At 43.3% G+C, this 27287-nt stretch overlaps 2 protein-coding genes across 2 annotated transcripts in view; both read left to right on the top strand.

Moving 5' to 3' along the window:
- Nucleotides 1-27287, top strand: part of LOC306966774 (uncharacterized protein) — a gene marked incomplete at both ends in the record, with an annotated part of 190776 nt that overhangs the window by 160654 nt on the left and 2835 nt on the right. The window contains one exon of the mRNA XM_079561592.1: nt 26951-27124. Coding sequence (XP_079417718.1) covers nt 26951-27124 — 174 coding nt within the window. The remainder of the gene's footprint in view (nt 1-26950; nt 27125-27287) is intronic.
- On the top strand, nt 275-24187 carry LOC306966658 (verrucotoxin subunit beta-like; the record flags this gene model as incomplete). Its single annotated transcript, XM_079561474.1, has 6 exons — nt 275-409; nt 10758-10857; nt 11429-13432; nt 21810-22017; nt 22094-22267; nt 24181-24187. 6 exons carry the CDS (start codon nt 275-277, stop codon nt 24185-24187), a joined length of 2628 nt encoding a protein of 875 aa, XP_079417600.1.

A 27287-nucleotide genomic window follows, 5' to 3' on the forward strand; every position in this document is an offset into this window, starting at 1 on the left:
CCTTTTCGAGCTAGAATGCTGTTTTTTTTGTTGTAATTATTATTATTGTTTTTCTCATTTTTGTGTCTGTTTTGTGTAGCTCGAAATAAAATATTCAATCAATTAATCAATCAGTTGGCACAGCAGAAGGGCACAGGTTTGTTAGGGCACATGCTACTCTCACTATTTTGTCCAAAGTAGTGTACTCTGCATCGTCGCTGGACAAAAGACTAATGGGCACCGGTCCATGCAACATTTTATACTTTGAGCGTGTTTGTCCAATGACCCTCTCAACATGTATGTGGACTGTTGCAAGTCTTCGGCTGTCTTCCAGTTCAACTGCACCCAGCTGCCTTTTGCCCCGTGTGAACGCAGGTGTTTCAACTTTGGCGCAGTACAGCCCGACTTGGTTCTGGATTGTGAAACCGCGGTCAGCGAGGATTACATCTCCAGGTAGAAGGTGATCCAAAAAGCCACTGTTTGCTGTAATGTGTGCATCTGTCGTGCGTCCACCCCAGCCATTTGAGATGAAGGAAATTACGCCTTGAGGAGTAATGCTTATAAGGTATTTCATGGTGTTGTGAGATTTATATTGAGAGTATCTCTGTGCCCTTGCCTTCAGATCTTTTGGTTTATCCATGAATATCTCAAAACAATCTACATTTGATATGCAATGTTCGAAGGATTTTCTAAAGCACATAGGCATAGATGTTTCTACTTGCTCCCTTTCTGGCCATACCACACATACTGGTACAAGGATATCATTCAGTACATTAATCACTTTGGTAAAAACTCTGGAAACAGTGGAACTATGAATTAAAAAGAGAAGATAAAAGTGAAACCATCAAATTACCTCTCAGTCTCATTAAGGTAATAAGCAGTTGGTGGAAACTTGTGTTTAGTGTCTTTGAGGACTGGCTTTACTAGGTCAAAAACAGCCATAAACACTTCATACCTGTGTAGTCCTGTAAGTGTTTTTAGTTTATCTTTGTTTTTGAAACTGTTTTGTTCAAGGAGGTGTACGCTTAGCTTCTCTTTCAGTGCAAATGTCTCACTTCGGAGAACCTGACACTCACTCTGAAGTACCTCAATGTACTCTGCACTGAGGTCCGTTTGGCACATCACCATTGGAAGTGTCATTCTCACACATGTTAGCTTCATTTTCATGGTTCTCTTCAGGTTCAGTTGCCTCAACAGTGAGATTGACGAGTGCTCCAGTGTCTTCATTTTGAGATGACAGTAGCTTCCTTTTTGTCTTTATTTCTTGCCTGATGCCATATTTCTGGAGAGTCTTCATGTCTTCTGGCCGGAGACTTGGTGTGGGCAAATACTGATGGCACATAATCAGGTGACAAGGGGTCCTGGCTCTTCTCTCCTGGTAAAATAAATGAGTAGTTTAGTGATCAACAGTGTGTTAACCACTAATAGATCCATGGTTTACTGCTACTAAGAACAATTCAAATGTAACCACTTGCACTATAGTTGATACTGATTGTCCGTAAAAAAATAAACAAACAAATCCAATGCGGCTGCACTTAGCAAAGCATCTGTAGGGACATATTTCAGTTACTGATTGTTGCTTATTATCTTTAACCTTCTTTTTACAATCTATGATTGTGTCTTCTTGCTTATGGAATATATTTACGTTTAACCTTCTTACCTTGTAAAAAATGCTCGCTGCAAATACATGAATACTTGGAGGGTTTCCAGTCCTTACGACTGATGGCTGCTATCCATCGTTGCCTTCTGTCTCGATTAGTAGGTATGTGGTAAAAAGATAAATTGGTCTTACACCCTTGTCTGTTCACGCAGCCGACCGCACAACAAGCTATGACCATCTTTACAACAACAAAAATCAGCAAAATACAGGGCAACTTTGGCTAGTTTTTCACACAAAGTTCGTAAGCCGCGCACGGTTTGTTTTGACGTCGTAGTGGAGGGCCGTTCCAATGAGGGGCGTGACGTCACACGCATTGGGTGAATAGTGGCTGGTGCAGCTCCAATGACTCAACTGTGTTCAGAGCAATAGCTTTGGTTCAAAGTTCATTCTTAGAGGAAATACAAGCCGCCTCTGCACTCTGTATCAGACTCACTGCTTCACCCGAGCCGTAAGTACAAGCAAACATTTACTCCACCTCATTTACATTTGCAAACAGTTACTTATTCATAATTTCATATGAATAATCTAAATGCTTGTTTACATAGTTCTGCTGTTCTTTTGTAATGATCTAGTTCAGTTATTGTGTTTGTTATGAAAGATTAAGTCCTCTGTGTGAACCACAGAAATATGCTCATGTTATAAGACGTGTTGTTTGATCAAAGGAGCCTTTAAACCTGTGTGTGCTGCCCCTCATGGCCAAACTGGGAACTACCATTTACATATATATATTTCTTTGTTATTAAGTATAATCTGACAGGGTTATTTCAGCCCTGTTAGCGTCTAAAGGCCTTTCCAGCTCCAATGTGTTTTTGTGAAGGCCTGAAGCTCTGGTGGTGCAGCAGTGATTCTGATACAGAGTCTTCACCAAGTACCTTTACTCCAGTTCAGCTTTACCTAAATCTAAACCTTCACAGCCTATATGCCAGAGTGACGCCTCGTTTGAAAGCTAAGACCTAAATAACTCATCCAAACAGATCTTTCTTCTTGTGTCATTTTTTACATCGCTTTTTAGTAGAGGTGGGCATAGATTATTTTTTTTAAATCTAGATTAATCTAGATTAAAATGGCTCGCTTGAATTCTGCCGAAGCCATTCAGAATATGTGTGCTCCCCAAATAATGACTAAAAGTAACTCTTTGAGAACGAGTTTCTCAGGTCAGGCGGTGCGTTAGACCAGGGGCTCATCTCCTGTTTCCAAAGTGCATCACAAACTGCATGAGAACTTTCTACTATGATAATTGGTGATGAAAATAATTCATGTTCAATAAAATGCACTCGTGTTTACTAACTGTTTATTCAGTTGAACATGAATTTTGAGCTGTAGGCCGACATTAGAGGTCCTGATGAACGGTTTACAGTCACTCAGGCTGACCAGCTTGTTCACATTTTCTGGTGACAAACTAAATCTCCTCTTCTGCACAATATGACCTGCTAAAGAAAAGTCTCTCACATGGGACAGTTGTGGCAGGAGTCCCCAAGTATTTATTTACGGGCAGATCATTATTTATATTTTTTTTATTAACCAGATCATAAAATAGGCCTCTGTTGGGGGGGTGGGAAACATGTGCGCGTCTCCTGATTGGTCGACAGTGTCACGTGATCACAACACAACAACAGCTCATGCTGCTGCAGCTAATGCTACTACTTGGCGATAGTTCTGTCAAAATGGAGATAAACGTCGACAACACGACGATGCGGGACATATTTCTTTGGATTTGATCAGAAAATTAAACGGACATGAGGCGGAGGAGACGCCGGGGAGCGGAAAAAGAGAAGCTAACGGAGAAAAGGAGCTGGAAAGTCCGTCTCCAAACTCCGTAAGTGCTGCGGTTAAACTCTGCTCACGGTTGAAATGTAGCTGGAAAAGGCTCTCGTGAACTTTTGGTGATAAAGTTGCGCTGTTTGGTGTGGGGCTGTTTCGTGTGGGGCTGTTTGGTGCGGGGCTGTTTCGTGTGGGGCTGTTTCGTGTGGGGCTGTTTCGTGTACCGGTGTGACAGATCAACGTAGGGATCAGATCATCGTAGGGAAAACAAAGCGGAAGTGCGCGACGCGGACGCGCAGCAGAGACGCGCCGCGCACCAAACAAAGAATTCAAAGAATAATTCCCCTGGAATCCACACATCGTAGAAACTTTGCGTGTGGTTCTTAGACCAAGGCATCATCCACTTCACACCGATGAAGGACCTGCTGTTTAGAGTTTCACCACGGTCAAATCTTTGGCCACCCAGGCGAATCGCAATAAATTTGCTACACTTGATATTGCTTAACTCGTAAAGGCACTACACATTTTTCTCCAAAACAGTCTGGGATAATGCAGCAACACATGTCATGCTCGCGTAGACACATAGATAGAGCGTTGAACTCCCGTCCACGAGAGTACGTGTTCAATTCCTACCCCTGTTCATTTTTTATTTATTTAAACTGGGAACCCACTTACAGTTGCCTAATATAACAACTTGTATAAAGGCAATGTCTCATCATTTCCTCATAACCACCCAAACAGCTAAGCACCGATATAAGTTCCCTTAAGTTTCATTTTAGATATCTATTTTTTAAATTTACAACTTCTTATAATTTTGATCATTGCACTTGTTACAACAATAAAAAAAAACATGCTATCCTTCTTTTTTCTTGGTAGCTTATAAATGCAGCCAGTAGATGTTTATTTTAATACTCAGTTTGTATGACACATGCAATAACAATTGGAAGCATTCTTTTCCAGTGGTTTTATTAGGCAAAAATAATGTTACAACAATATTTGTGCAAAAGCCATTTTTGTTCCATCTTTGATGCCAGGAGTCAAGATGTGTGCCACTGGAAATTACACAAACGTCCTCTGTGATCCAATGTCCAAATATTCGAAATGCTGTAGGCTTGAACAGGTAATGATGCAGCATATGTCCTCATCTGAAACGTGAAAAAGTAGAAAAAAATAATATTTATTAATTCAAACTTTTATTTAACCAGGAGAGAAAAAAAACCCTCATTGAGATAAAAAAAAAAACTAAATATGGTTGATAACGCCTTGATGTGGTCTATCGGTCATATAGCTTGATGGGCTGTTGGCATTTCGGTGTATCATTGCGCACAAAGCTCATGTTAGATACAGTTACTTAATCCCATCATGTAGAAGCCTAAGTCTATGCCTTGCGCAATACCCACAGGATATGTGTAGTGTTTTACAGATACATAGATAGGCTATATAATCTTGCTCCATCGCACAAATGCTCGATGTACTATAGGCTATATCTTGTTGGAACATTAAATGTAGGCTCTGTTTTTGGAGATTAACTGCATATTCCTTTAACCTGCCTCCAAAGTGCTTTGAGTGACATTACCGATTTGAAGAACTGTGATGTTAGCTCTGATACCAAGCACGCGTCCAACCTTGTTTGTTTGTATGCTACTAGCATTCAACACAAGCAATGTTGTGACACGTGACACTATTGTTGATGCCTGTGTTTATCATAACACGTACACACATAGCTTACGCATGTCACTTTTCATCCTCATATGGATGTCACTTGTTCATTAAGTATGGTGTCATAACAACAATTTTAACTTGCTTACTATATCAAGGAGGCCTCATGCTGAACATCCGAAGAGTGGTTGTCACATTTCCTCACGTGTGGTACACTGTTCAGGTGGCTCAGCCACATGACATGATGGTCCACTCAAAGCGTTGTGAAGAACCTCTAAAGTAGATGATGCCTTGGTCTAAGAATTCCATGCAAAGTTACTCCGATGGGTTGATTCCAAGCATAGAACTAATCCAAGGGAATAACCATGGGAAAAACTCGTTCATTTCTTGGTTTGGTGCGCGCCGCGTCTCTGCTGCGCGTCCGCGTCGCGCACTTCCGCTTTGTTTTCCCTTCGTTGATTTGATCCCTACGTTGATCTGTCACACCGGCGTCAAGCCAGCCTCCATTTGCGAGCTTCTGTTATGCTAACGTTAGCGCCGGAGCTGCGGGTGCGCTTGTTTCGCACACCTTGATCATGCCCTACATATGGACCGCCTTCAAATGTCAGCTGCCCACGGCTAACATCTCATCATATTGTAAACATGTCAAGTCTTGTATCAACATTGAAAATGTATCAATTAACTGTAGCATCAACTCCATAATAAAAAGAAAACAAAAAGGAACTGCACTGATCATTGCATTGCAATTACCCCATCAATCCTGTAGAGGTCTCTTGCTATGTCTATATCTTGCAACACAAGCCACTTCCATGCTTACAAATACATGGCATTTTTATTTTCCACTTAATATTTTGCATTCTGGCACAGACTACACAAGTATATGTATGTGTGTACTAAATATCACAAGTCTGTAATGTGGGGTTTTAGAGAAAATGTACTTGAAAAGTGGTTACGGCAAACACACATGAAGCTTCAGCACTGGACAGCAACATTAGATGTCACTTAGAGAGAAAAAAAACACCCTTCTCTTAAAATGCAGTGAAAATATAGATTTTTAATAGTTTATATTATATTATACTATACTATACTATACTATACTATATTATATTATATTAATTATATTATATTATATTATATTATATAAACTATTAAAAATCTATATTTCACATTCTGGCATTCTGGTACTATGTGCAGCATGTGCAGTAACTTTGGAGCCACTTTTCAAGTACATTTTCTCTAAAACCCCACATTACAGACTTGTGATATTTAGTACACACATGCCTGGTCTAGTGTAGTCTGTGCCAGAATGCAAAATATTCAGTGGAAAATAAAAATGCCATGTATTTGTAAGCATGGAAGTGGCTTGTGTTGCAAGATATAGACATAGCAAGAGACCTCTACAGGATTGATGGGGTAATTGCAATGCAATGATCAGTGCAGTTCCTTTTTGTTTTCTTTTTATTATGGAGTTGATGCTACAGTTAATTGATACATTTTCAATGTTGATACAAGACTTGACATGTTTACAATATGATGAGATGTTAGCCGTGGGCAGCTGACATTTGAAGGCGGTCCATATGTAGGGCATGATCAAGGTGTGCGAAACAAGCGCACCCGCAGCTCCGGCGCTAACGTTAGCATAACAGAAGCTCGCAAATGGAGGCTGGCTTGACGCCGGTGTTTCGTGTGGGGCTGTTTCGTGTGGGGCTGTTTCGTGTGGGACTGTTTCGTGTGGGGCTGTGGCCATGAAATGAGTTGTTTATGTCGCTGTTTTGAAAGAGAAGTGAACACGGAGGCGCCGCAGTGTTTTTCTGTCTATTTTCACTCTGTCATTGGCCGCTGCTTCTGTGTGTCGCTTTGGAGACGCTATATTCACTCACGTTTCTCCTGTGCGTCCAAATTTGGGCATAAAAGTCTTGTAATGTGTGCTGACCTTAAAATATCACGGTGAAAGTCGTCATAGCAGAGTATAGACCCAGCTCCCAACCCAACTTTCAGAATAGATTAACGGCGATATTTTTTTAATCGCCCGATAAGAGTCTCGCGTTAACGCAGCATGTTAACGCCGTTAACGGCCCACCTCTACTTTTTAGTCACTATTAGTCACTATTTTGACACTTTTTTCATGTAGATTTGGGTAAAGCCAAACTGGAGAAAATGTGCTTGGTTCAGGTGGGGTTAAAGAGGTTCACCTTGTCCTTAAACAGAACTATATAATTCATAATGTGAGTCCAAAGTTCATCAGTATATCAGAGACTGATCCCATAAAGTTTATCTTCAGGTTAAACATTCATGGAAACCACGCCTCGTTCTGTGAGTCACTGGGAAACAATAAACCCTCAGCAGGAGCGAGGCCTTTAAGGTGCTCAAGCACCTCTGGATATCATTCAAGCACCTCTGGATATCATTCAAGCACCTCTGGATATACAGTGCCTCTCGTTAGTATTCATACACCTTGAACTTTTGCACATTTTGTCATGTTTACAACCCTAAACATAAAGATTTTATTTTGTTTTTTTTACTGAACGTTCACACACAAGTAACAGACAACTGTGAAGTGAAAGCAAAATGATACATGATTCTGTTATTTTTCAAAAAATTGAAAAGGGAAAAGTGGGGCTTGCATAAGTATTCATACAGCATTTTCTGAGTGCATTAAATTGCCTTTATAACATTCCTAATGACTCCAGAATGTTCACACCTTGGCCTTAAATAGAGGCACCTGTGTGTAATCTACTCTCAGTATAATTTCAGCTGTTCTTTTAGGCCCTCAGAGCTGTGGTCGGAGTGTGTTGGTCACTAAACAACATCATGAAGGTCCAGGAGCACCAGAGAGGTCAGGGATAAAGCTGTGGAGAAGTTTAAAGCAGCGTTAAGTTATACAAAGATTTCCCAAGATTTAAACATCTCCCGGGGCAACTGTTCAAGCACCACTGCAGACTTACCAAGGCGTGATCGTTCACCTAAACTAAAAGACCGAACAAGGAGAACACTGGTCAGAAATACAACCAAGTGCCCCATGATAACTCTGGAGGAGCTGAAGTCCTGCCGCTGAGCTGGGGGAAACTGTACATGGGACAACTATAAGTCGTATCTACACAAATCTGGCCTTCATGGACGAGTGGAAGAAGAAAGCCATTATTGAAAGGAGGCCATAAAAAATCCCGTTTGAAGTTTGTAGAAGTCATATGGAGGACACAGCTCCATGTGGAAGAAGGAGCTTTGGTCAGATGAGAGAAAACTTGAACTTTTTGGCCCAAATGCAAAACGTTATGTCTGGAGCAAACCTGACACTGCTCATCGTCCTGAGTGCACCATCCCCAGTGTCAAATATACAAGGGGGGGCATCATGCTGTGGGGCTGCTTTTCCTCAGCGGGGACTGGGGAGATTGTGAGAATAGTTATGAACATGGATGGAGCCAAATACAGAGACATTTTGGAGGAAAACCTGCTGGAGTCACAAGAGAACCGAGGCTGGGGCGGAGATTCACCTTCCAGCAGGACAATGACCCTAAACACAAAGATAAATCTACAATGGAATGGTTCAATAAAAACATATTAATGTGTTAGAATGGCCCAGTCAAAGTCCTGACCTAAATCCTATTGAAAATCTGTGGAAAGGTCTGAAAACTGCTGTTCACAAACGCTCTCCTTCTAATGTGACAGAGCTGGAGTTGTTTTGTAAAGAGGAATGGGCTAAAATGTCTAATCTTGTGCTAATCTTGTAGAGTCAGACCTGCTGTTATTGCAGCAAAAGGGGGTTCCACAAAGTATTCATTCATGCTGTATGAATAATTATGCAGGCCCCACTTTTCACTTTTCTATTTTTTGAAAAATAACAGAATCATGTATCATTTTGCTTTCACTTCACAGTCGTCTGTTACTTGTGTGTGAACGTTCAGTAAAAAAATCAAAATAAAATCTTTATGTTTAGGGTTGTAAACATGACAAAATGTGCAAAAGTTCAAGGTGTATGAATACTCACGAGAGGCCCTGTAATTCAAACACCTCATCCGGGAGACTCTCCGGTAGAGTCTCTGGTAGAGTCTCCGGGAGAAGCAGCAGAGGCTCCTCCTGAACACATGCGACTCGAGGGACTGATCGCAAGTGTTTCCATTAACCAAACAGAAGCGAGAAACGTGATGACGCGTTCGACGTAACGTGATGACGCGTTCGACGTAACGTGATGACGCGTTCGACGTAACGTGATGACGCGTTCGACGTAACGTGATGACGCGTTCGACGTAACGTGATGACGCGTTCGACGTAACGTGATGACGCGTTCGACGTAACGTGATGACGCGTTCGACGTAACGTGATGACGCGTTCGACGTAACGTGATGACGCGTTCGACGTAACGCGATGACGCGTTCGACGTATCGTGATGACGCGTTCGACGTAACGTGATGACGCGTTCGACGTGACGTGATGACGCGTTCGACGTGACGTGATGACGCGTTCGACGTAACGTGATGACGCGTTCGACGTAACGTGATGACGCGTTCGACGTAACGTGATGACGCGTTCGACGTAACGTGATGACGCGTTCGACGTAACGTGATGACGCGTTCGACGTAACGTGATGACGCGTTCGACGTAACGTGATGACGCGTTCGACGTAACGTGATGACGCGTTCGACGTAACGTGATGACGCGTTCGACGTAACGTGATGACGAGTTCGACGTAACGTGATGACGCGTTCGACGTAACGTGATGACGCGTTCGACGTAACGTGATGACGAGTTCGACGTAACGTGATGACGAGTTCGACGTAACGTGATGACGCGTTCGACGTAACGCGATGACGCGTTCGACGTATCGTGATGACGCGTTCGACGTAACGTGATGACGCGTTCGACGTGACGTGATGACGCGTTCGACGTGACGTGATGACGCGTTCGACGTAACGTGATGACGCGTTCGACGTAACGTGATGACGCGTTCGACGTAACGTGATGACGCGTTCGACGTAACGTGATGACGCGTTCGACGTAACGTGATGACGCGTTCGACGTAACGTGATGACGCGTTCGACGTAACGTGATGACGCGTTCGACGTAACGTGATGACGCGTTCGACGTAACGTGATGACGCGTTCGACGTAACGTGATGACGAGTTCGACGTAACGTGATGACGCGTTCGACGTAACGTGATGACGCGTTCGACGTAACGTGATGACGAGTTCGACGTAACGTGATGACGCGTTCGACGTAACGTGATGACGAGTTCGACGTAACGTGATGACGCGTTCGACGTAACGTGATGACGCGTTCGACGTAACGTGATGACGAGTTCGACGTAACGTGATGACGAGTTCGACGTAACGTGATGACGCGTTCGACGTAACGTGATGACGCGTTCGACGTAACGTGATGACGCGTTCGACGTAACGTGATGACGCGTTCGACGTAACGTGATGACGCGTTCGACGTAACGTGATGACGCGTTCGACGTAACGTGATGACGCGTTCGACGTAACGTGATGACGCGTTCGACGTAACGTGATGACGCGTTCGACGTAACGTGATGACGCGTTCGACGTAACGTGATGACGCGTTCGACGTAACGTGATGACGCGTTCGACGTAACGTGATGACGCGTTCGACGTGCACAGAGCTTAAAGGCTAAACAGCAGCACTGCAGCGCTAACATGAACTCTCTGTTATAATGATGTAAAATGTTCTGTTCTTGTGCAGATGGATTCAGCCGGAAACAGATCGATCCAGATGGTGGCTCTGGGTCGGCCGTTTAACCTGGGGATGTTCTACGACTGCAGGAGCGACAAACTGATCCCAGGTACAGAGTGACTCGGTGGTGCAGTGGGTAATGCATGTGCTTTACAGCAAGAAGGTCCCGGGTTCCATCCTCAGAGGGCCTTTCTGTGTGGAGTTTGCATGTTCTCCGTGTGTCTGTAGTTCCCTCCAGTAAAAACATGTACAACAGGACAGTGTGAGTGAGAGTGTGTTTGAGAGCACGCCAGTGGGGACAACAGAAGGAAATGAGCCCATGGTTACAATCTGGTGTGGTCTGTCTAAATCAGGGGTCTCCAACCTCTTTTTACCCAGTGAGCTACATTTATCAAACAAAAGTGTCGGAGCAACTTTTGAGCTGTATGCTCCGAAGACACTCGTGTAGCTATGTGATTTAGGTGGATTTACTTGATTATTCTTCAGTTTTCTTGTGCTTCCTTTTAATCTCTTTACTCCATTTGCATGAATGTGTCCAGACAACATTTGATGTTTCCTGTACTTATGCGAAACGTCAACATAATAAAGTCATGTGATAGAAACGCAGTTAGTAACTACGACACGCTTAATGTCCTCACTTTATTTACTGCATTCTAATGGAATCTCCCTTGTGTTTCCAGGTATAACTCTGTGGGACAAAGAGAAGCTGGACAAAGGCATGAGCGTAAGCCCCAAACCCAACACTGAGTTTAAGATCGTGGCGTCTGAGTCCATCTCTGATAAGTCATCTTCTCTGGGAGTGGAAGCTTCACTTAAAGCCAGTTTTTTGAGTGGACTTGTTGAAGTCGAAGGCTCAGCTAAATATCTAAACGACAATAAAAAGTCCACCAAACAGGCCAGAGTCACTCTGCAGTACAAAACTACCACCGTGTTCAAAGCTCTGACCATGGATCAGCTCGGAACAGGAAACTTAGAGCACAGTGAAGTCTTGGACAAAGGCTTAGCAACTCATGTAGTGACAGCCATCCTCTACGGAGCTCAGGCCTTCTTCGTGTTCGATCAAGAAACCTCTGAAGATGAAAGTGTCCAAGACATTCAGGGAAACCTGCAGGTGATGATTAAAAAAATACCTTTGATTTCAATTGAAGGAAGTGGGTCTCTGAAAATAGAAGATAAAGACAGAGAAAAGGTGAACAAATTCTCCTGCACTTTTCATGGAGATTTCCTTCTGGAGAAAAGTCCAACGACGTTTGAAGAAGCCGTGAAAGTTTATCAAGACCTGCCCAGACTCCTGGGCCCCAACAAAGAGAATGTCGTCCCTGTGACTGTAAATCTGCTGCCGCTCAGTGTCCTGGACTCTAAAGCCTCCAAACTGGTCCGACAGATCAGTCTGAGGTTGGTCACTGAGGCTGAGAACGTCCTTGAAGGTTTCACTGAGCTGGAGATGTGGTGTAACGATGTCCTGAAGAGTCCAGCAGGCCAGAACTTCCCACAACTTTGCAAAAAAATCAAAACCTTCAAAGGTCTGTGCTCTGAGTTTAAGCTGGGACTCCAAGGAACATTGTCTCAGAAGCTTCCATTGATCCGTGGAGGAGGAGAGGGGGAGGCGGCTCTGGCAGAAGTCCTGAAGAAGGCGGATGAAAGTCCGTTCAGTAAATACAGACTGAACCAGTGGATGGAAGACAAGGATAAGGAGTTCAACACCATCAAAACTGTGATGAAACTGATAAAGAACACAGAAACGGTCTCTTCCAAAAACGCTCTCTCAGATAAAGTGTCTGACTCAGAGAAAGCCCTGGTGTTCGTGTTGACCTCTCTGGACAGCACTGAGCCGTTCCTCTCAGAGTTAGACCAACACTTAAAAGGATGCAAGTCCGACAGCTCTGATGCTCCAGAGCCCAGACGCTGGTACAGCTCTAAAGACGTGATCGACTCTGTGAGACGTAAAGCTGAAATTTTCAGCGATTTTGCAGAAGCCAACAAGGACAAGGACAAGAAGAACCTTCGGTTCCTGGTTGTGGGTTTAGCAGATAAGAACCAAGAAGGTTCAGCCGTCTACCTGTACGAAGACGGGTTCAGAGTCAATGAGAACTTTGAGCTTCCTTCTAAACCTAAACCAGTGACTGTGAGAGAAGTCACACACAACACTGTGCGCCTGCACTTCAGTGTCCCGTCAGAGGGGGCGCACAGCGTCACTGAATACAGAGTGGAGTTCAGTGAGAAAGGAAAGGAGGAATGGAACCAGCAACTTCAGGCTGAAGCTGGAGAGGTCACTGTGACTGGTCTGAGCTCTTACACAGAGTACAGAGTCCGAGTGAGAGCCGTCACTGATCTGGGAGTGGGACCTGCTGCTGCTCCTAAAACCTCCATCAGAACCTTACCAAATGCTCCTCCAGAAGATCTCAGAGGAACGGCTTCAGCCACAGAGATCAGAGTCCAGTGGAAGAGACCACAGGTGGGACAGGGCGAGAATATTCCCAGATACATCGTTGAGTACGGACAAACTCAGGAGAAGATCCTGTGGAAGAGAGAGCAGTCCAAGTCTGAGGAGATGGTGATCTCTGGACTTCAACCTGAGACGACCTACTCCATCAGGGTCCTGTGTGACTGTGGGGAGCACGGCACGAGCCGCGAGAGCTCCACCATCACTGTGACCACCAAGGAGAAAGCATCCCATGAAGCAGGTATGGACTAACTTTCTATCTGCTTGATTCTAGAATAAAGTCAGGTGAACAGGGCACGGTTCTGTCTGAGCCGAACAGTCACTCGTTGTGGGAAAGATCTTAGGTCAAACAATGGGAAGAAAAAGTGATTACACTGTTTGGAATTTCTTACATTTCTGCCTAAATTTGTCACTTAATGTGGTCTGATCTTTATTAAAACCATAGGAATGATTTAACAGTGTCTGCTTAAACTAATACCACTCAAAAATGTACATTTGATTGTACTTTTATTGGCCATAACATGTAAACATTGACAGGACAAGGAGGAATAAGTAAGTACACCGCCTGAATCTCACTGAACTGCAGCAGTTTTGTAAAGAGGAATGATCCAGGATGAAGGTTCATCCTGATCGTTGTGAGCGTCTGATCTGCAACTTTAGAAAAGCAGTTATTGCTGCAAAAGAAGAGTCAGCAGATATTTAATACAAGGGTTCACTTACTTATTCACACTGTAGTGAATGTCTGAGGTCTTTCTGCAAAATATCTTGATAAACTTGTGAATTCATGACCTTCATGATGTTGTTTAGTGACCAAAGCTCTGAGGCCCTCACAGAACAGCTGGAATGATTCTGAGAGTAGATTACGCACAGGTGGCTTCTATTTATTTATTTATTTATTTTTGCAAGGACAGGGCATATTAAAGGTCCTATATCCTGCAAAATCGACGTTTTGGTGCTTTTAGCCATGTTGTTATGCTATTTCCTTTTCAAAAACACCCCCAGAGTGGTTTGTGGCTTCATTCACGCAGCTCTCAGTAATCCTCCTGAATCCTGCTCTCTGAGGCTCCGCCCTTTCCTGGTGAACGACTGAGTGTTCAGTTGTGTCGTCACAGCGGAACGGACGTGCTCGACGTCTGTAATGTAATGTCTTAATTCTATGCTTACGGACGGATTTTAATTTGTAAAACAGCTTTTTCATTATTTCTGTCGTAAGAGAGAAACAAAGAGTAAAAAAAAAAAGGAAGTGCCCGAGGTGCTTCCAGGTCAGCTGTGGCCAAAACAAACACATCCCCTGAGCGTCTGAACAGATCAGTCATGTTTGCGCTGCAGCTGAAGATGGAGCTCGTTACCTACTCTGGACACACATGTTCTTAACTAACGATAATGTCACGGAGAAAAAGAAGCGCGTTTGGCTACGAGGACGAGGAGTTTATTCAACCTTTTTCAGGAAGAGGCCACTCAGCTGTTTTTTTCTCCGGGATTCAGCGACTTTCACCAAAATGGTGTTTTTCTGTGACTGTCTCTGATGGATGTTTGGTGAACCTTCACCAGAAACAAAGTGGATTAACTTTTATAACCAACGCGAGTCCCACTATGTAAACAGCGATGGACCAGAGCGGTGAGTCAATCCAAACGCGGGTTAGCTTGTGTGTTAGCATATTAGCATGTGTGTTAGCATATTAGCTTGTGTGTTAGCATATTAGCTTGTGTGTTAGCCATTTATGAAGCTGTGTTGCAGATGTCAACTCCGTATAACTGCATCATGAAGTGACTTCACTTATTGTTGTTTATTTATATTACGGTAAAGTTGTATGCGCGGAGAGAGGGGGCGGAGTTAACTGAATCGAAGCGTTGTGTCTTCCGGGTTTGAAAAATACCTCCAGAAAACACTTATATTTATCACAAAAATGAGTGCTCCATAGTGGTAGAGGTACAATATATCATATAAATGCCTATACTTAACTTTGGAATGGCTAAAATAGCATGATATAGCTCCTTTAACATAACAGCTCAACTGTAAAATATGCCGGAGTTGCCAAAAGGCTAGTTTTCATCTGTAGTCCTCGGCCAGATGTACAGTAGGCATCCTGGAAATGGGTAAAACCAGTTATCACAAAAATGATCACATAAAATACGATAAACGATAAACATCACATTTGCTGCAGCAGCAGGAATAACACACCAAAACAAACATGCAACAAAGAGTTCATGCACGACAGAGCTTAAGAGAGAATGCAGGAGGCAACACGAGGAAGCACAAGCAGGAGTTCATGAACGACTACAGTCAGTTAGATAAAAGATACACTCAATACAGATTTAAAGGTACACTGCAAAACATTTGGTACTATATTGTTACCATCAGTACTAAACATGCTCCTAATGACCAGCTCGACACACAAAATGCTTTTACTGCAGTGATTAATCAAAGAATGGATTGGGATGAGGATTTAACCTATAGGCGGCGTTCACGATTTATTATGTGATGATGTCATGATGTCAGATGGAGGGCGGGGCCAATACAACTCTATGGGAGAAATGCAGCTTTTGTAAGAAATCTCCAAAACGAAAATTGACAAATGTTTTTCCTCATCCGTATCTGATCGTGATTGGATTCACAAACCTGTGATATTATTTTTTTGTCTGAAAGTCCTTTCTGTTGGTCAACATCACGGTCATGTTTTCGCATATTGTCACCACTTTTTGACGTTTTTCGGAGAAAAAAAGGGACATTAGTTCATATGTGCCGACAGAGGAGACGATGAACTTTGTGACCGTTTTTGTTTCATGTGGATTCTTCCAGTAATGACTGAGATATGAGCCACAAAAAAAGACATAAATATATGCATTTTGTCAGTTACCATAGTTACCATAGTTACCGTCAGTTGCTCCACCTCCATGTTAAACTATTGGCTCTTTAGAAAGTTGTGATGTCACGTGAACAGTCATGTCTAAGAAGACGTGAGCCGCTCACAGCAAAATCACATGTTTGTTTGTTCATTTATGAGGTATTTTTCAATTATGAAAATATCTGTCATAAAATAATTGCTTGTATTTCAATTGTATTTATTTGGTAAAAATCTACGCGGTGTGGCTTTAATGATTAGGGCGAGGTATGAACATTCTGCAGTCATTAGGAATGTTATAAAGACAATTTAATGCACTCAGAAAAATGCTGTATGAATGTGTTTGTTCAGTGTGACGTCACGACTTCCGCTTCCAGGTCTGAGCAAACTGGCAAATATGCGAGAAAAAACATAACAAACTCTTAAAAACAACCATCGATATTTGTGAAACTCCACAGAGAGTGACTGAACCGACTTATTTCCCAGACTCATTAGACAAACATGCTGAACCTGCTGCTAAAAAAGTCATATTTACTAAAGTCGGTACTTCCGGGTTAGCGTAGCTGCTGCGCCGTTAGCATTTATCTCCGCTAACCCGGATGTAGCGATTTTGACTTTTATATCAGTAGGTTCATGTTTGGCTCATGGTTCTGATACATACATGTGGTTTAAAGAGTTGTTTGTAGTTTCCCAGAAGTCGAGCTGTGACATCACACCTGAACAAACGTATACTTATACTTATGCACGCCCCACTTTTCACTTCACTTTTCTGACACCAACATAGTAACTTAGTTTCTCATCCCTTAGAAATCATCAAAAAAGTTACTGTGTCACCTCTGTGCTGTCGATAATGGCTTTGGCCCTGATGAAGAAGACCCTCTTCCCAGCCTTCCTCCCCCTGTGACAGACGTCCAAGTGGATGTGTGCCACGTCGGCTGCTCTGGTGCCACAGTGCCGCAGATATCAATACATTTTGAGGGTTTTCCAGTTCTCTCCTTTCTCGTCTTTGACACCTTTGATTTTTTTCTTCCAAGGTTTGATTTTCTTCTCCTGCTCGATGGAGTCCTGTTTCACAACTTGGACAGTTTCCATCATTTCATCCACATCAGTGAACAAACATTTTACTTTCTCATCAACATCTCTAACAGATTTTGCATTGTTTTCAATTTTAGAGAGAAAACTGTACAGGCTTTAAAGGGATATTTCAGGATTTTTGACACAGGGGCTCATTTCCTCGTTATCCAGAGTGTTGCTGATTTCTGGAGATTTTTTTTTTTTTTGTAATTCATGCAGTTCTTTTTTTATTTGAAGAGTTTCGTGGCGCTAGGCTAGTGCTAGGCTAGTGCAAGGCTAGTGCATGTCTATGGTATCAGCTAGCCTGCATTAAAAACAGTGTGACCCGCTCCAGAGAGCACCTGAGGCAAATCACTTATAACACCAGACTAACCATATAAATGTCTGTGTCCTGTTTGGAATATAACTGACCTGCATCACATGAATGATCGCATTTTGAGGGACTATTTTCTAGCAGATCACTCCACCGCCGCGTAGCTTATACAACCACGAAGCTGATGCTGCTCAAATATGAGGTCTTTTAAATGCAAAATGGTTAAAATGACTCTATGGACACAGACATGTATATGGTTAGTCTGGTTGTACTGTAACTGATGTTACAGTACAACGGGGCTGCTGTTGTACTGTAACATCACCATTGGCCATGAGTGTCTGTCCAGCCCAGGCACAGCCCCTGTTCAACCCACCCATAGCCTTTAGTCTGGAGCTGAACATTTCACAGTGCTCGCCTCGTCAGCGTTCAAGTGTTTAGAAGAACAAGTTCAGGCCCATCATATCTGCAGTAAGAACTAGAGGAGAGCACTCAGTGCACCGTACTTCCCACAGCAGTGTTTCTCCTACTTCAGGCTGAGGGTCAGAGCTTTACTTCAGGCTGAGGGTCAGAGCTTTACTTCAGGCTGAGGGTCAGAGCTTTACTTCAGGCTGAGGGTCAGAGCTTTACTTCAGGCTGAGGGTCAGAGCTTTACTTCAGGCTGAGGGTCAGAGCTTTACTTCAGGCTGTGGGTCAGAGCTTTACTTCAGGCTGAGGGTCAGAGCTTTACTTCAGGCTGAGGGTCAGAGCTTTACTTCAGGCTGAGGGTCAGAGCTTTACTTCAGGCTGAGGGTCAGAGCTTTACTTCAGGCTGAGGGTCAGAGCTTTACTTCAGGCTGAGGGTCAGAGCTTTACTTCAGGCTGAGGGTCAGAGCTTTACTTCAGGCTGTGGGTCAGAGCTTTACTTCAGACTGAGGGTCAGAGCTTTACTTCAGGCTGAGGGTCAGAGCTTTACTTCAGGCTGAGGGTCAGAGCTTTACTTCAGGCTGAGGGTCAGAGCTTTGCTTCAGGCTGAGGGTCAGAGCTTTACTTCAGGCTGAGGGTCAGAGCTTTACTTCAGGCTGTGGTTCAGAGCTTTACTTCAGGCTGAGGGTCAGAGCTTTACTTCAGGCTGTGGTTCAGAGCTTTACTTCAGGCTTAGGGTCAGAGCTTTACTTCAGGCTGAGGGTCAGAGCTTTACTTCAGGCTGAGGGTCAGAGCTTTACTTCAGGCTGAGGGTCAGAGCTTTACTTCAGGCTGAGGGTCAGAGCTTTACTTCAGGCTGAGGGTCAGAGCTTTACTTCAGGCTGTGGGTCAGAATTTTAAGGTCAGCACACACTACACGACTTTTATGCCCAATTTTGCTCTAAATTCTCAGTCGTGCCGAGTCTTCTCGAGTCGTGTCTAGTCCAAGACAGTCACACAGAGTCGGGTCGTGTAGTGTGGGGGGGGGGGTCGTGTAGTGTGGGGGGGTCACGACTGGACTCCCGTTTGAATCGTGTAGTGTGGGCTGCACAAAGACGCGACTAGACTCTAGTTGTAGCAAATCAAACATGTTTGATTTTTAAGCCCGATTTTGGACGCACGGGAGAAACGTGGGTGATTTTACCGACACAAACGTGAACATACAGGAATCAGCGACCAATGACAGACTGATATAAAGACAGAAAAACACTGCAGCGCCTCCTTTTCTTTTCATTTCTCTGTTAAACCAGCGGCACAAACGACTCATTTCATGGCCACAGCCCCACACACGAAACAGCACAACTTTATATCACCAAAAGTTCACCACAACCACCTTTTCCAGCTACTTTTAAACCACAAACAGAGTTTAGCGGCACTTACTGAGTTTGGAGACGAACTGTTCAGCTTCACCTCGCTGCTAGCGGCGGCTAGCCTCCCCGCTGTCTCCGCTCGTCTCTCTCCACTTTCTCCTCCGCCTCCTCCATCTCGTCTCCTTTTCTTATTAAATCCATTGAAACACGTCCCGCTTCTTCATGTCGCCAACTTTTATCTCCATTTTACAGAACTGTAGCCAAGTTGAAGTCTTCGTAGTAGCAGTAAGCTAGCGCTGCGGTGTTGTGACATTGTTGACACCGTTGACCAATCGAGGCACGCACACGTTTTCCCGCGCTCACAAACACAGGCCTGTCTTTGTGGATTTTGGGGTCAGTTTTCAAAGCTGGAGGAGAAATGAGGCGGTAGAGACGACAGACGCGCTGTGTTATAAAACATCAGCTGTTTGTCAGAATCGTGTTGTGTGGTCTCTCTTACGATTCTCAGTCGTTATGTGTGAAGCCCCAGACGTTCTATAATTGCACTGAATCCTGTCGTGTAGTGTGGACCCCCATTCTATATAAAATCATTTACGACTAGAAAAGTCATGTAGTGTGTGCTGACCTTTACTTCAGGCTGTGGGTCAGAGCTTTAACCGACCTGATCATGAGCTCATTCTCAGAGGTACGTTTTGTTTCTGCTTCTGAGCTGGGAGTTTATTCCATAAACCGTAGCTTGGAGCTGAAGGCTCTGCCTCCTACAGTGACTTTAGAAACTCGAGGAATCACTGGTCCCAGAGTGTTGAGAGCAGAGTCTCTGATTGGCCAATTTGGAACGATAGCGTCTTGGAGATTGATCAGAGCCAAACCTTTATGGATTTAAATGTGAGGAGCAGGATTTTAAATGTGATTCTAAACTCAATAGGAATCCAGAGGAGAGACTTTAGCACAGGTGTGATTTGTTCTCTTCTCTTTGTCCACGTTAACAATCTTGCAGCTGCATTTGGAACTAATTGAAAACTTCTCAGGGAACTTTTAGGACACGCTGCCAGCAGTTACAGCCCAGCCTTGATGAACCTTAATGATGCTTCAATACATTTATCTGTGTCACTCTGAGGCAAGACGTTTCTTATATGAGCAATGTTATGCAGTGAAAAAATATAAAAACGCTCTTTTACAGGCCTGGTTTGAATGTGCTTTAAAAGAGAGGTCTTTGTCAAACAGAATTACAAGGTTTTTGTAGAGCTTGATGTCACACTAACATTATCCGGGGTGATCAAGGGGAGGGTCTAGTATAATAACCTCTGTTTAAGGGGCAGGTATTTCAGTCATCCAGGTCTTAATGGCTTTTACATAAGAACTAAGCCTGTGTAATTGTAAATAAGTAACTTTTAGCTGTATATGGCTTTTCACAGATAAAAATCACAAAGTGCTGTACAGAAAATGGGTGAATTTAAACAACAGAAGACACAGCATAAAATATATAAAGTAAAAATCCATTAACCAAAAGTGCTCCTAAATAATGAAGTCTTCAAATGCTTTTTAAAAGAGTCCACAGAGTCAAAGCTCAGGAAGGGACTGGGGCAGGTCTGATCTCTCCCGGTTTTAGAATGAGTTTTTGGATCTTCAGGAGACCCTGGTCTAAAGACTGAAGGAGCACCAGAGGAGCGATATACTGAGGGGCCTGACCAGGCAGCAGCCGAGCACCACTAACATTTTAAACTCAATATGAAATGTGACAGGAAGCCGATGGAGACTTGATAGGATGGGGATAATGTGGGCTCTGGCTGTTCTCAGTCAAAAGTCTGGCAGCAGCATTTTGAACAATCTGAACTCTTTTTGGAGCCGACTTGTTCATACAAATGAAAATAGGATTACAATCAAAGCCGCAACGAACAGCGCTCACGGGCCGTGCCTCCATTACTGCTCCTCTGTAACCCTACAGGGGGCGCTAACACAACACTGTGGACCAACCGTATTGTCCTGATGTGCCTTTAATCTTTGTCAGTAAACATTAAAACTATATTTTAGCCTCTCCATGTGAATAATATCTTTGTTATTTCACAAGCAGCATTGACGGCCCTAACAGGACGTACTTCCTTGACCACCTACAGAGGGCGCTAACGTGCTGTAATGTTGTATAATGGGAGAAGTATGTGTCCATCCCATTGGAATAACATGGAGTCACAAAGTTCTTTATGAAATTTACGGCACTGCCACAAACAAACTGTAAAACGTATCAAAAACAAAGGTGTCAGAGGATGGATGAGGAACAGGCAGGAGTCTGGATGTCTTATGCAGGAGAAGTTTATTTAACATCAGTGCAGGACTTGACATGAACTCAACATAATGTGCTGGTCGCCCATTCAAGTCTGACTGTGCTTCCACATGAAGAGGGTAAAATACCTTAGTTATGCGTCATACTGATATGCAAGCCATAACGTACAGAGCCTGGGAGTAAAGTTATGACATGACTGTACAGCATGAATGAAAAAGGGCCTTTTATTTATTTTAGGACTGGTTCGCAGACTTATTTATTTCTTTGTGGATATATTACATTATTTATCTCAACACTTACAGATTTATTGTATTTGCCGTGATGAACAAAAACACTGGATGCATCTTCCCTGTTTACAGAAACCAGGATTCTGCAGCAGATCCTGGATGTCCTGATGTCTGAAGATAGATCTGAGCCAGAACTGTCTGAGACTCTGTGTTCAGCTCTGGCCTACATCCTACAGACGTCAGAGCAGGTCCTGGAGGAGCTGGACCTATACAAGTACAAAGCGTCTCCTCAGGGTAAACTGAACCTGATCCCAGCGGTGACGAACTGCAGGAAGGCTGTGTGAGTCCTCAGTCACAAACAGAAGCTTCAGAGCTTCAGTCTGATCTAACACCTGTGACTCTAACATCTGTTACAGGTTTGGTAACTGTGACCTCTCTGAGCTTCACTGGGAAGCGTTGGCCTCAGCTCTGAGGTCCAGCCCCTCCCATCTCAGAGAGCTGGATCTGAGTAACAACAAACTGAGCGACGCATCAGTGTCTGCGCTGTGTGACGGTCTGAAGAGTCCGAACTGTAAACTCTCCTCTCTCAGGTCAGAATCAGAAACGTTTTTATTGCCATTGTTTGTAAACAGGTTCACAAACTAGGATTTTTTCTTGGTGAGACGTGCGACATTAAACACATAAAACACGGAGTTAAAAGAGATAAAAATAAGCCATAAACTTTAAACTATAAGGCTTTAGGGGCATGTGTAAGAATATTAAAATAAATAAGATAAAAAATAAGAGGTAAAATATGACGACAACAATTGACATAGAACAGGATTGGATTTACATAAAGTGATACAGAGCCTCTCGTTAGTATTCATACACCTTGAACGTTTGCACATTTTGTCATGTTTACAACCCTAAACATAAAGATTTTATTTTGATATTTTTACTGAATGTTCACACACAAGTAACAGACAACTGTGAAGTGAAAGCAAAATGATACATGATTCTGTTATTTTTCAAAAAATAGAAAAATTGAAAAGTGGGACGTGCATAAGTATCATACAGCATTTTCTGAGTGCATTAAATTGCCTTTAAAACATTCCTAATGACTCCAGAATGTTCACACCTTGGCCTAACGGTTAAATAGAGGCACCTGTGTGTAATCTACTCTCAGTATAATTTCAGCTGTTCCTTTAGGCCCTCAGAGCTGTGGTCGGAGTGTGTTGGTCACTGAACAGCATAATGAAGGTCAAGGAGCACCAGAGAGGTCAGGGATAAAGCTGTGGAGAACTTTAAAGCAGCGTTAAGTTATACAAAGATTTCCCAAGATTTGAACATCTCCTGGAGCAACTGTTCAATCCATCATTCAGAAATGGAAAGAGTAAAGCACCACTGCCAACTTACCAAGGCGTGGTCGTCCACCTAAACTAACAGACCAAACAAGGAGGACACTGGTCAGAAATACAACCAAGTGCCCCATGATAACTCTGGAGGAGCTGTGAAGTCCTGCCGCTGAGCTGGGGGAATCTGTACATGGGACAACTATACGTCGTATCTACACAAATCTGGCCTTCATGGACGAGTGGAAGAAGAAAGCCATTATTGAAAGGAGGCCATAAAAAATCCTGTTTGAAGTTTGCTAGAAGTCATATGGAGGACACAGCTCCATGTGGAAGAAGGAGCTTTGGTCAGATGAGAGAAACGTTTTGTATGGAGCAAACCTGACACTGCTCATCGTCCTGAGTGCACCATCCCCAGTGTCAAATATACAGGGGGAGCATCATGCTGTGGGGCTGCTTTTCCTCAGCGGGGACTGGGGAGATTGTGAGAATAGTTGGGAACATTGATGGAGCCAAATATAGAGACATTTTGGAGGAAAACCTGCTGGAGTCACAAGAGAACTGAGGCTGGGGCAGAGATTCACCTTCAGCAGGACAATGACCCTAAACACAAAGATAAATCTACAATGGAATGGTTCAATAAAAACATATTAATGTGTTAGAATGGCCCAGTCAAAGTCCTGACCTAAATCTTATTGAAAATTTGTGGAATAATCTGAAAACTGCTGTTCACAAACGCTCTCCTTCTAATGTGACAGAGCTGGAGTTGTTTTGTAAAGAGGAATGGGCTAAAATGTCAGTCTCTACATGTGCAAACCTTGTAGAGTCAGACCCCAAAAGACTTTGACTGTTATTACAGTAAAAGGAGGTTCCACAAAGTATTCATTCATGCTGTATGAATACTTATGCAAGCTCCACTTTTCACTTTTCTATTTTTTGAAAAATAACAGAATCATGTATCATTTTGCTTTCACTTCACAGTTGTCTGTTACTTGTGTGTGAACGTTCAGTAAAAAAATCAAAATAAAATCGTTATGTTTAGGGTTGTAAACATGACAAAATGTGCAAAAGTTCAAGGTTTATGAATACTTACGAGAGGCTCTGTATAAAGTGATAGTGGTGCAGTGGATCTAAGTGCGGACAGACCACATGGTGCAATTGCTGGGTTGCAGGTTCTAGAATGTGATGATGTCACCGGACCCAGTGGGGGAGGAGCCAGTTTTTCCTATTAACAGCATTAATAATAATAATAATAATGCATCGGTTTTATATAGCGCATTTCTGGACACTCAAAGACGCTTTACTTTGCACTATTCATTCACTCCATACTCGGTGGTGGTAAGCTACTATTGTAGCCACAGCTGCCCTGGGGTAGACTGACGGAAGCGAGGCAACCAGTCTGCGCCATCGACCACCTCCGACCACCACCAACCACTCACTCACTCACTCACTACATTCGCTAGGCTTCCTGGTGTTACCAAACGGTTTCCCATCCAAGCACTGACCAGCCCCTTCCCTGCTGAGCTTCCAAGGGCATCACACTTTTACAAGTCGTAGCTGAAAAAAAAATGTATGAATTATAAAAATGATCATTAACATCAGTCACTGGGTCCATGATCTCTCTGTACAAGACCAAAAATGACCAAAAAATCATTTTTCCTCTATATAATAGTATAGGCTTTTAGAACGCTGTGATGTCACCTTTAACCCAGCAATAGAGCAGTTTACAGTCTGTACTGAGTTATTAGGTCTTTATCGTTCATGAGTCTGATGGCTGTGGGAAAAACTGTTCAAGTGTTGGGATCTGTGGGTCTGGATAGACTGTAGCCTCCTGCCTGAGGGGAGGGGGGTGAATAGTCCGTGTCCAGGGTGAGAAGGGTCAGCTGTGATCCGACCCACACGCCTCCAGGTCCTGAGGTGAACAGGACTTGGGGAGATGGAGCCAATCACCCTCTCAGGTCAGAGTCAGTAAAAGAACACAGGTGCAGACTCTTAATCTCTTAACCCTCACATGAACCCAGCACATTTCATACAGTTTGGCTTTACCCAAATCGAAAAGCCAAAAATGGCAAAAAAGTGCCAAAAACACACGAACAAAGAGTCATGAAAAAGCAACAGAAAATGACAAAGTGATAAAAAGACGAGAACAAAACAAAAGCGTAGGTAAGTATTTTATTAATGCGATTGGGGAAATTCGAGATGTTACTCGGACTCACTGCCATTGACACCAGTCTGACAGTGGCTTAGTGGTTAGAGGGGTTTGTTCAGTGGCGGCTGGTGATGTGAAAACCAGGGGGGGCTGTTGCCTCGACCTAACTTCAATTATATTTTAGAAGATACTTATAAACATTGTTTTTAACTTAAAAAAGAAAGTTATCTTTGGGGCATTTAATATTATTATTTTTATGTAGAATATATTCAAAACTTATTGTTTAGTTTTATTCAACTAAAAAATAAATCATTTCTGACTAAAGTGTAACGATAGTCACTATACATATTTGTATTGTGCACCACTGATATGTGTTTTGTACCAACAGAACCAGAGCAAAGGCAGGAGGTGTTTCCTGTTTGATTCCATGTACAGTTTTAGTCCCAGACCTGCTGTGGTTTCATTAAGAGCCTCAGAGCCACAGGTTTAAACCCGTATAAACCGTCAGACAAATGATCCGCTCAGAAATAATGTGCAGCTCACGTTTAGAAGAGAGTCCTCCTCCTCCTCCTCCTCCTCCTCCTCCTCCTCCTCCTCCTCCTCCTCCTCCTCCTCCTCCTCCTCCTGCACCTGGAGCTCCACCTCTGTTTCCCTCAGTGAATGAATGACGTTCCCCTGCATCTCCTGTCGTAGCTCCTCCTCACGGTCCTGGATCTTCTCTCCATCAAATGTCGACGTCCTGGGACAGAACTGTCTGTCCAAGTCAGCGAGTGTTGTCCCAAAGTGTGAGATAAACAAGCAGCAGCTAAAGCAGACGAGCTAGTTAGCATCGTCATGCTACCTCCAGGAAAGTCCGTTTAGACGTGACTTCTGACGGAAGAAAGTTGTCCCAAGTCCATTAGTTTGACTAAGTCCTTTCACCTCCTCTCAGGAAACAACACGAAGCTTCTCCGTCTCTCAAATGAGAAGTTTTTTCTCCGATCGTCCGTGAGCTCAGAGCTGCTCCCACAACGGGCTACTCGTGTTTGTTTACAGTAGAGCTTCCTCGTCTCTCACCTGTTAAATCTCCGATGGGCGCTCGGCCTCAGCGCCCATCGGAGATTTAACATTGCGCGTCTCTGATTGGTTGAATTAATGATATACAGTGACGTTTTTATACCATAGTAGAGCGCCATTGGTTAGATGCTTGGGGCGCTGTTCCTCGCCGCCCCAAGCACAAAACTACACATTTATGAGGCTGTTACAGCGGTTACAGCACACAATGAACCAGGCAGACAAAATGACACGCTCCTTCACCTCCACTCCCCCTCCCTCCACTGTATAAAAGACCTGTATATAAGAAAGTTAGGATTTTGCTAAGCTTAAAACTTGTTATATTATTTGCATAATTGATAGGAGGGGCGGCGCCCCACCGCCCATAATGGACCAGCCGCCACTGGGTTTGTTACTGGAAAAGCAACATAAATGTGACAAAAAACCTACTAGAAACATGACAAAAAACGTTTACAAAATGTGACAAAAAGATTAGATTTGGGAAAAGCTGAACTTAAGAAAAAGTACTCGGTTCAGGCGGGGGTTAAGAGGTTAAAAGACAAACTCACACTTACAGTGTCTCAGAGATAAATGATTTCTTCTTTTTCTATATCCTGTGTGTTCGTGTTCAGTCATTAATGCTGCAGGTGCCAGACTCAGAATAACAGTGTTTAATTTTCATAAACAGAAAAGGAAACAGTAAATAATGTCTCTGTGTCAAAGTTTACTGTCAACTTTAATCTCATTTATTCTTTATTCAGATTGGAGAGCTGTGGTTTGTCAGAGATCAGCTGTTCCGCTCTGGCCTCAGCTCTGAAGTCCAACCCCTCACATCTCACTGAGCTGTACCTGAGTCTTAACGACCCTTCTGACTCAGGAGTGTCTCATCTGTGTGGTTTTCTGAAGAGCCCAGACTGTCGCCTGCAGATTCTCGAGTAAGTTCACCGTGTGAGATTAGCTGAATGTAACTTAAATGTGCTACAAACTCAGCTTTATAGCTTTTGGGTTCATAAACTCTTCTATTTCTTTATTTAGCAACAGCCTCTGAGGAAAATGCTCCAACATTTGGAAGTTTTTTTCACAGGGATTTTCACATTT

Source organism: Gobius niger (assembly GCF_951799975.1).
Source record: "Gobius niger genome assembly, chromosome: 8".
In the NCBI taxonomy this organism is placed as follows: domain Eukaryota; kingdom Metazoa; phylum Chordata; class Actinopteri; order Gobiiformes; family Gobiidae; genus Gobius; species Gobius niger.